At 43.7% G+C, this 10,623-nt stretch overlaps 1 protein-coding gene across 1 annotated transcript; it reads right to left on the bottom strand.

Annotated features, from left to right (window-relative positions):
- Positions 1 to 4,966: 4,966 nt before the first annotated feature.
- On the bottom strand, positions 4,967 to 8,210 carry LOC130406650 (uncharacterized). The gene is made up of 2 exons (XM_056612324.1): positions 5,991 to 8,210; positions 4,967 to 5,764 (listed from the first exon to the last, which is right to left on the bottom strand). The coding sequence occupies exon 1, from the start codon at positions 8,123 to 8,125 to the stop codon at positions 6,773 to 6,775; it is 1,353 nt and encodes a 450-aa protein (XP_056468299.1). The 5' UTR covers positions 8,126 to 8,210; the 3' UTR covers positions 4,967 to 5,764; positions 5,991 to 6,772.
- Between the last annotated feature and the right edge of the window lie 2,413 nt (positions 8,211 to 10,623).

Below are 10,623 nucleotides of genomic sequence, written 5' to 3'. Positions count from 1 at the left end.
AATTCTAGTTACACTTCTTATATGCTGATCAAAGCATAGTTGAGGGTCGAACAAGACACCAAGATTTCTGACGGATGCACTCTGTGGGATGGCGAAGCCATCCAACCACAGAGAGACATCCTCAAACTTTTCCCGGTCCCGCTTCGAGCCGATAATCATCAGCTCTGTCTTCCCAGTATTAAGCTGTAGGAAGTTTTGTGACATCCAGCCCTTCACAGCAGCCAAACAGGACTCAACCTTTTGAATCTGGGCAGAATCCCCGGAATCCACAGGAATGTAGAGCTGGGTGTCATCCGCATAGCAATGGAAACTAATTCCGAAGCCGCGAATAACGTCACCGAGGGGAAGCATATAAATTGCAAAAAGCAATGGACCAAGAACCGACCCTTGTGGTACGCCAAAGCGCAATTTACAATGCTTCGATTCTGCACCCTCATGAAGCACAAATTGGGTTCTATCTGTGAGGTACGATTCAAGCCAACCAAGAGCCGTACCCCCGAAACCAACATAGTGTTCAAGACGGTGAAGAAGAGTGCTATGGTCAATCGTATCAAACGCAGCGCTCAGATCCAACATCACAAGCATTGTGCTTGTGTTTTTATCCAAAGCAAGAAGGATGTCATTTACAACTCTTGTAATAGCAGTTTCAGTTGAGTGGAAATTCCTGAACCCCGACTGGAAAGGTTCAAAGAGATTATTCCTCGTCAAATAGTCAACAATTTGCTTTGCTACAATCCTTTCCTGTACCTTAGACAAGAAGGGCAGATTCGATATAGGCCGATAGTTCCTGACTAATTCAGGATCTAGGCCAGGCTTTTTGAGTAGCGGTTTTAACACCGCAGCCTTGAAATTGGAAGGAACAGTTCCTGTTGAAAACGAAAGATTCATAAGCAAGAGGATAACAGGCCCCACCGCTGGAAAAAGTTCCTTAAGAACCCTAGAAGGGAGCGGATCCAACATACAAGTTGTTGGCTTTGAGGCCTTTATCACCCTTTCAAGTTCCACCAAGGAAATCGCCTTAAACTCCAAAAGAGTTGCGTCAGAATTCACCATCCTACTTGGCAGAACCCCATCCTGCCCCACAGGATGTGTAGGATTAGCCGCCCGGTAAGCATCAATTTCCTCTCTAATTGATTGAATCTTATTCTCAAAGAAATCCATGAATTCACCTGCCGAGATCGAGGAGCCTACGGTCTGATTCTGTTTCTGAGTGAGACTCCTCACCGTGTCAAAAAGAAACTTAGGATTATTTCTATTCAAATTAATGATACTAGAAAAGTAGGCGTTCCTGGCGATAGTCAGCGCACCCTTATAGGTGATCAGACTATTATGCCATGCAAGATGAAAGACCTCAAGTTTAGTCGAGCGCCATTTGCGTTCAAGGATCCTGCAATTTCGCTTCAGAATGCGAGTTTCTGCATTAAACCAAGGAGCTGGTTTTTTCAATGTTCGTTTTTTAGTTACGTACGGAGCAACTGAATCAATGGCAACAGACAAGGCAGTGTTGAGGTCATCAGTAAGGCACTCCACAGAACCACTATAGTTACAGAGAGGTGCAAGTGAACCAGATAACTTATCTTCCATAGCTGTAATGGTTGCAGGTGTGATGCGACGACGGCTGAAAGTAGCTTGCTGATCGTCGCAGGGGCAGGATACCACCACCTGGAAAGTGAGCAAAAAGTGGTCTGATAAAGCTGAGGTGTAGGAAGAGACCACTAGCTGCGAAATGTCAACACCGCGGGTCAGAACGAGATCCAACGTGTTTCCACCGATGTGGGTTGGTTGCTGGACGAGCTGTTTGAAGCCAAGCGTATCTGTAATGGAGAGAAAAGCCCTTGTGAGGGCATCAGACGGGTTATTCACGTGAATGTTGAAATCCCCAATAAGCAAAATATTGTCTGAATATGTAGCCAAATCAGCTGCAAAGTCAGAAAACTCATCCAGAAAAACTGAATACGGTCCTGGAGGACGGTATACTACAGCTAAAACAAAAGAGTCTGGAACTCGTTTTGCTTCTCGAGGAGCTGATGTGCAGAGCGCTAGCACCTCAAAGGATCTGAAAATATATCTATTCTTCGGCTTTAAATTAAGCTTAGAATTAGATATCAGGGCTACTCCACCACCTTTCTTAACTTCTCTAGATACTTGGGTGCTAACGTAATGGGGTGGGGTCTCTGACATCTGAGATCGAAAAATATGAATGGGTTTCAATGGAGAGAAAGTAATTATTTTCTGGTCCCCGTCTTTATATGCGCTGGATTACACATATGTTGTTTGTGGATTTAAATTAAAAAATGTCATGCAAAGAAAACAAAATAAAATTGCGAGGAAGTTTGATAATGTTAGGTTTTTGTGAGGTCGCTTTTTGAACTACAGCCCCTCGCTGCTCTCGACGTGAATGATATACAGTACGTCGACACCACTCTGCCACAGACATGGCGACCTCTCTGCTCCACTTCACCGCTTTTTCCCAAGGGGAAGATAAAAGCATTGTAAGAGGTGAAAACAATTATAAGTTTTCTCTACAGCCTTTAACTGAACAATTGCACAATAAACGGTCAATTATAATTTAAATCCACAAACAACATTTACCGGAAGGGGCGTGACTACGCCACTCTATTGCGGTGACAACGCAGTGTATCCAGGGCAACAAGGATAAATTACAAATATGGCTATATGATTACATATAGCCTATATTATTTCGTTATAATAATAATATTATAAGTACACCATATAGACTTTATTTTCTTGGTGTTATAATGACATCCTTTCTCGTTATATCGATATAAATTCTCGTTAGATCATATTGACGTGTATAATTTAAGTTCACGTGTAGTATATATAGGCTATATATAGTTTTAGTATAGGCCTATAGCCTATCACACGTGAACTATCATTACGCCTTCGGACACGGCTCTTCTTAATGCTGTGGAATGCTCTGACTGTGGAATGCGATTCAATATATATATATATATATATATATATATATTATAATAATAATAATAAATGTTATTTATAACGCACTTTATATAAATTCAATGATCTCAAAGTGCTACAATGCACATTAAAAGAAAAGAGAAAACATTAGCCAAAGGCTTTTCTAAAAATATGGGTTTTTTAGGCCTTTTTTAAAATAATCTACAGTCTGTGGGGCCCTTAGATCAGCGGTCCCCAACCCGTGGGTCATTTGGTACCGGTCCGCAGAGAAAGATTATTTATTTATTTAATTTTTTTTTTTTTTTTTTATTCACTTCGCAATACTGCCACTCTTTTACATGCCATAAGTCTATATGCAGTTGTTAGATTGCATATAACATGTTTGCATTTTTGGCAACCTCTGCGCAACATAACCCAACCACCCCCCCCCACCCCCCGGTCCGTGAAACTTTTCGGAGAATCATACCGGTCCTTGATGCTGAAAAGGTTGAGGACCCCTGCCTTAAGGTGCGGCCACACCAGACGCGTATCTCGCATACTTTTTACGCGAGATACGCGCGTAAAATGTTGCTTGACCATTTTGTGTGAAAAATGGTTGCATACGCGCAATACGCGCTATACGCGCCTACGTCACTCGCCTAGATGAGCCCGCCAAAAACGTCCCCCCCCCGCTATTTTCTTTTGTTCTGAAACATGGCTGATATCGGCACCATCGCTGCGCTTTATTTGCTGTGGGAGTCCGAGGAGCGTCGCAAACGCAAACGCCGTCGTGTTTGGGTGCACGACATCCTCCGGAGACGGCTACAGCTGGGTGAGTTTCACCACTTGCTCCAAGAACTCCGCCTGGATGACGGCCGGTTTCAGCGGTACTTTCGACTGAGTCGGGCCCAGTTCGATGACCTGCTAGCCCGGGTTGGTGCCAGGTTCTCCCGTCAGGACACCAACTACAGGCGCTCCATATCAGCTGCGGAGTGCCTGTCTGTCTGTCTCCGGTAAGTTGCGGTTTCATAGCCTAATTACTCTATAACAATCAGCACATTCTGTAGTCAAAAACTATATACATAACGGGGAGAAATTGTTCGGGCGCGTGTTCTGATAGTGCATACCCATTTATTCAAGCATCGTGCACTATGCTCAACTAAGCACGGGGGAGCATAGGCCATTGTGACATCAGTCAATATTCATTGGGTTAAATTCAACACAAGTCAAACGAAAGCGTGCTGACAACATGGTGATAAAGCAGTTTGCTTTGCACATCTGTTTCCCCTCTTGCACCTACCTGCTATGCATTTCCTGTCAATGGTCCACCCAGTGTTTCAACAGTGTTTTTATTTATTATCTATGGTTTCAACCTAAACGCAAATCTTCATATACATGCATGTCACCAGAGTTTTATATAAACAAAATAAATAAATGCATCATGGCTCCAACATATTCATTCTTGACCTCCTTGTCATGCTTTTGAAAGTAAAATAAGCTGATGCAAATCCACTGTAAACACTAGTCAAGACATATACCTGTGCAGTGATATCAGTGAGATAATTGGCCTACATATTTGGTATACAACAAAAATTCTCAATGAGGCTAAAATAAATTATTCATGTGTTGCAGATTCCTGGCTACTGGCGATTCGTTCCGGACGATAGCCACCAGCTTCCGGGTCGGGTCCTCCACCGTGGCTTCCATCGTGTCCGATGGGGTGACGGCTATATGGGACTGCCTGGTGGAGGAGTTCATGGCTGTGCCCACTACCGAGGACTGGAGGGTGATTGCGCAGCAGTTCGAGGAGCAGTGGAACTTCCCTCTCTGTTGCGGTGCCATCGATGGGAAGCATGTTGTTCTGAAGGCCCCTGCGAACTCCGGTTCGCAGTTCTTCAACTACAAGGGAACATTTTCTATTGTTCTCTTGGCAGTTGTCGACGCAGACAAGTGCTTCCGCATCATCGATGTGGGGGGCTATGGGAGAACCAGTGATGGAGGAATTCTGGCCAACTCGGTGTTTGGTCAGGCCCTCCGAGCTGGCGATAGAGGTAAAGCATCTTCTTTTAAATATTATAAGCCTTGGTTTAGTTATTCAGTTCTGTTGGATTCCAGCCCACCATGGAATATATGGCAATGAAATTGCTGATAAATTAGCTAAAAGATACTAACCTAATTAGAAGAATTTAACCTTAAGTATATATATATATGTAACCCTTGTCCCATGTAGTTAAATAATAAATCTAGAGTGGTTAATACAATAAGACTGGGCCTGGGCTCGTTGTAGGAAACTACAACTTTGATTCATATGTTACTGTTGGATAATTTTAATAAATGACCACCACAACTGTATTTTAAATGTAAAAGTATTCAATCACATATTTATTCACAAAATGAAATACTAGTCGAATGTATTTTAGGAAAAGAAAACAAATAAACAAATAAAATAAATAAAATCAGATGCACGGGATTCTCCAATTTACAACAATGCAAACTCAATGTACCACACACAATCAAATTAACAACACACTTTAAATTAGGTTAACCCGTTGCAGGCCTGTTAGTTGAAGCTTGTGTGCGGTGGGGCCTAAAAACTGTACTGGCCGCTTCACTCAGCTTGAGCTCAAAATAAAAGCACGTGCAATGTGTAAATCAGTACTCACGAATCCAGGGTGTAATTAGTAGGGGCAGAAAGGGATTGGGGGATGATATTCTCACGAAGATAATGGCAATGGCGGTGGCAATCCAAACACACACGTGGGCAATGGCGGTGGCGAAGTCACAAGGAAGAAAACACAGAAAACAGCAGGGCCATCTGCTGGAAACCCCTCTCTCCAACGTCCAGCTCCTTTAAGCATATTATCCAATGAGCCATAATATCAAACACTATTTCATATCGAACTAGCATTAGCTTTGCGTTAACTTAAGTCACAATACAAAACTACGATATGCGGGCACATTAACACAGAATGCTACCGCTAACTAGCACGTCGCTAACCGCGTTACACATCCAGTACTCTTACTTACTATAACAGTTAGATATAGCACAATGGAGGCATACACATCGTATTCACCTTTTTGCAGGTCACAAAGAAGTTTAAATCAGGACCACGAGTAGTCGACCTCACGATAAAACTTAACTGCTTCCCACACTACGATGCCTCCTCTTAGCTCTCAGTCCGGTCAGGTTTCTTTCTCTACATGTGCTCACTACTCCCCACGCTAACCTGCTGCACTAGTCCCGCCCTTTACACGTTGAGACTTTATTCGGATTGGCTTGTGAAGTTTTAATACAACCAAAGACAAAACAAATTAAATGATTTACGTGTGACAGGTAACAGGTTAAGTTAAACATAAACACGGCTTCTTCCTCTTTTATATCCTGAATTCACAAATATTTTAGCCTTGATAAACTTAAAGACCTTTATATTAATTTATCTTTTAACTGTAAATAGTTTTATTAAACGTATTATATTTATGCTTTTAATCCGCACACATTTTAACCCATTTTATTATTATGAACTCTATTTATTTATGAACATTAAACACAGCATTTTATTATACTGTTAATTATTTTTTATGCTCTGTAACTTGTGGTTTTTGTACAGGGCTACACCCTCCCTCTTCTGAACGTGTAGATGTCCTCATCACACCTTTTGTCTCTCTTTAACTTGGAAGATTTTTGTACAGAGCTACACCCTCCCTCTTCTGAACGTGTAGATGTCCTCATCACACCTTTTGTCTCTCTTTAACTTGGAAGATTTTTGTACAGAGCTACACCCTCCCTCTTCTGAACGTGTAGATGTCCTCATCACACCTTTTGTCTCTCTTTAACTTGGAAGATTTTTGTACAGAGCTACACCCTCCCTCTTCTGAACGTGTAGATGTCCTCATCACACCTTTTGTCTCTCTTCAACTTGGAAGGGTGTTTTTTGTTCTCCTCCTCCATGTACCTTTTGGATGTTTTGGACTTTTTCCTTGATTCGTCGTCTTGGTTTGGAGGGTTTAACTTGAGTTGGATGACCATGCCATGGTGCATGATGGTAACTGGTTCACAAGATGGATGACCAGGTCTCTCATAAGTGAATCTCATAGATGGCTTTGGTTTTCTCAGGGATTTCCGGATTGTAGAAGACCTTTCACTTTCACTTCTAGCGCTTTTAGCAGCTTTATCACGTCTGGCTCTGTTTAACAGAGGTGAGCTTGCTCCCTCTTCTGAATCTTGCAAATCTTCCGCAGATTCAGTATATGTCTCTTGGACATAAGAGTGTGACAGAGGAGGTGCAGCACCTTCAGGCGGTTCCTCATACTCTGTTTCTGTAAGTTGTTGATTTTCTGCAGCTTCACAGTTTTCCTCTTCAGAGTTTTCACTTTCTTCAGAACTCTGACTCTGTTCATCCTCCACAGGTTGATCTATCATGTTTAATCGTTTCCTGACCTCATCCACATCAAAATCTGGAGGACTGTGGACAGTTTCAAACTCTGAGCCTGAGGACTCTGTGTCACCTTCTTCAGACTTGGTTGATAGATGTTTCCGGGTAAGTTGAGCTCTTGTTACAGGTCTCCGAGCAGAGTTTGTATCATCTGATTGGTTAGACAACCTAACCATGTACCCGATGGGCAACAGGTGGTCTCGATGAAGAGTTTTTACCACACCTGTACCATGCTCTGGTTTGACCTTGTAAACAGGCAGATTAGGCAACTTCTCCACAACAACATATGGTGTTGATTTCCATCGATCTTGGAGTTTATGCTTGCCTTTTAGACCCAAATTCTGAATGAGAATTCTGTCACCTTTCTCCAAAGGTGAATCTCTCACACGGTGGTCATAGCGAGCTTTGTTTTTCAGATGACTCTTTGTAGCAGCGTCAGATGCCAGTTGGTAGGCTTTTTGTAACTCTTTCCTCATCCTGGCGACGTACTGTTGGTAAGAGGTTTCACTTTCACCATTTGGCGAGATCCCAAAACAGATGTCAATGGGTAACCTTGCCTCCCTTCCAAACATGAGATGATAAGGGGAGTATCCTGTGGAATCATTCTTGGTGCAATTGTATGCATGTACCAGGTGGGTGATATGTTGACTCCAACTTTGTTTCTTTACAGTGTCCAGGGTACCAAGCATTGCTAAAAGTGTTCTATTGAACCTTTCTGGTTGTGCGTCCCCTTGTGGGTGATAGGGGGATGTTCTTGACTTCCGAACCCCAAGCATGGACAAGAGTTCTTTGATCAGGCGACTTTCAAAATCTCGTCCTTGATCCGAGTGTATCCGTGCAGGTAGGCCGTAGTGAACAAAATACTTCTCCCACAATACTCTTGCAACGGTGATAGCCTTTTGATCTTTTGTAGCAAATGCTTGTGCGTAACGTGTATAATGGTCTGTCACTACTAACACATTAGCAACACCTCTAGAGTCAGGCTCTATCTGCAAAAAGTCAATGCAGACTAAATCTAGAGGGCCATTACTTGTTATTTGATTCAAGGGCGAGGCATGCTGAGGGAGTGTCTTCCTGGAGATACATCTACCACAGGTTCGAATGTACTGCTCAACCTCAGCTGTCATTCGCGGCCAATAAAATCTGTCTTTGATCAGTTCGGTAGTGCGTTCCATTCCCATGTGTCCGCACTCATCATGTAGAGACCTTAACACCATTGGGCGGTATCTGGCTGGTAAGACAAGTTGTTTGATCTGTTTTCCGCATGTTTTTTCTTTTACTCTGTAGAGTAATCCATCCTTTAATTCCAACTTTCGGCTTTCGCGTAAGAGCAACACAGTCTCAGGTGAATCATTTTTTGAGCGTGTCAGCCCTTTATTCTTTTCCAGTGCCTTCTTTAATGGCCCAATTGTTGGGTCCATGTCTTGTGATGCCTGGATATCTTTCGGACTTAGCTGATCCAGCACGTTCATGCTAAGGTTCACTGGGAACACATAAGCTTCTGGTACAGCTGCAGCAGGAGCTCCCAACTGGTCCACCAATCTGTCGGGCACATCAGCCTCTCCACTGATGCAGGCTCGCTTGCAGAGGGCTTTGATGCCAGCAGGTGGGACACTAGTCCACTCTTTAGCCTCCTCTGGAGAGTATTGTCGAGACAACAAGTCAGCATCGATATTTTGCCTCCCAGGTCAGTATTGGATGGTGAACTCGTAGGTGGCAAGGGCAGCAAGCCAACGATGTCCGACTGCACTGAGTTTGGCAGAGGTCAACACATATGTTAATGGGTTGTTGTCAGTTCTTACAGTAAACTTAGCTCCATACAAGTAATCGTGAAACTTGTCCACGACAGCCCATTTTAATGCCAGAAATTCCAATTGATGGACTGGATAGTTGTGCTCTGAGTCTTTAAGCTTCCGACTGGCGAAAGCTACTGGTCGGAGGCCCTCAAGATATTCCTGGTTCAGGACAGCGCCTAGGCCATTCATACTGGCGTCCACATGTAAGATGTACGTCTTAGTGGGGTCAGCGAATGCTAACACTGGGGCATTGATCAAACAGTCACGGATACGCTCAAAAGCGGCCTGGCAGGCCTGAGTCCACCGTTCTCCGAAAAGCTCTGATGGCTTGAAATAGACTTTGCTTGGGTCGACACTCTTTTTGAAATTGGGGTCTTTCCAAGTGGGGGCATAACCCTTGGTGAGCTCAGAAAGAGGACGGACAATGGCAGAGTAATTTGCAATGAACCTTCGATAGTAACTGCAAAATCCGAGGAAGGACGGTGTAATGTCTTCAAACTTCGCCTGAGCAAAAAAAAAAAAAAAAAAAAATTTTTTTTTTTTTTTTTAATAATAATAATAATTCATGTGCACGCAGAGACTATGGCGGCCGAAATTAGACTATGGCGGGCCGCCATAGTCTCGTCAATGTGTGGGAAACACTGTCCACCACTAAACTAGAAGAAGAAGAAGATCTCTGCATCTGGTACGTCACGGAATAGGTCACGTGTCTTGGCCCCATAACGCGGAAGCAAATCGCTCCTGTATGTTGCCCTGCGCCACTGAGCAGTTTGCATAGGAATGAATGGGCAGCCATTTTCGGTCTGTGGTCCATCCTTTAATATGTCCATGGTATTCACACACACACACACACACACACATGTGGCGCTCGCACGGTCGAGTCTCATTGGCGGACCAACGTCTCTGGGCGGGCCAGGCAGAGTAAGGGGAGGAGCTGAGATTCCTGATGACGTCATGAATACAGACATTCCAAATCAGCGCGCTTGAGCCTCCGTTTTTTCAAAGGCGAGCAGAACAGCTAGTGCTCGTTTTACACCAAACGCAAGTTATAGCCACTGGGGGACCATAGGCAGGCTAGGGGAACTCATATTTATGTTAGAAAACCTCACAAAGTGAGATTTTCATGTCATGGGACCTTTAAATAAAATAATTGCGTTAATCGCGCGATACATTTTTTAACGCCGTTAACATTGGTTTGCGTTAACGCCGTTAATAACGCGTTTAACTGGCAGCTCTAAGCTTAAGGGAGAGAATTGTATCTAACGTGTGGAGAGGAAAATACCGTGATCTACTTCAAGCCCCCGGGCTTAGGCCCGGTGGCTCTCTGCCGTCTACCTATTGATCTCTGGGCTCTTCACTTCGAATCATCCGAGAGAGGACGTCAAGTGGGCGTGGCCTATGCAGTGGGCGTGGCCGGGGTGACGTAATGGCTTTGGCTTCTTCACCTATCTAACGCCCCGTGCCCACTACCTCCGTCA

Source organism: Gadus chalcogrammus, chromosome 16, assembly GCF_026213295.1.
Source record: "Gadus chalcogrammus isolate NIFS_2021 chromosome 16, NIFS_Gcha_1.0, whole genome shotgun sequence".
In the NCBI taxonomy this organism is placed as follows: Eukaryota; Metazoa; Chordata; class Actinopteri; order Gadiformes; family Gadidae; genus Gadus; species Gadus chalcogrammus.
The sequence above is the reverse complement of the archived record's forward strand: the minus strand, read 5'-3'. Positions and strand labels throughout refer to the sequence as shown.

Coding starts and splice junctions, on each gene's coding strand:
- LOC130406650 (XM_056612324.1), bottom strand. CDS start 8,125: ATGCTTGGGGTTCGGAAGTCAAGAACATCCCCCTATCACCCACAAGGG.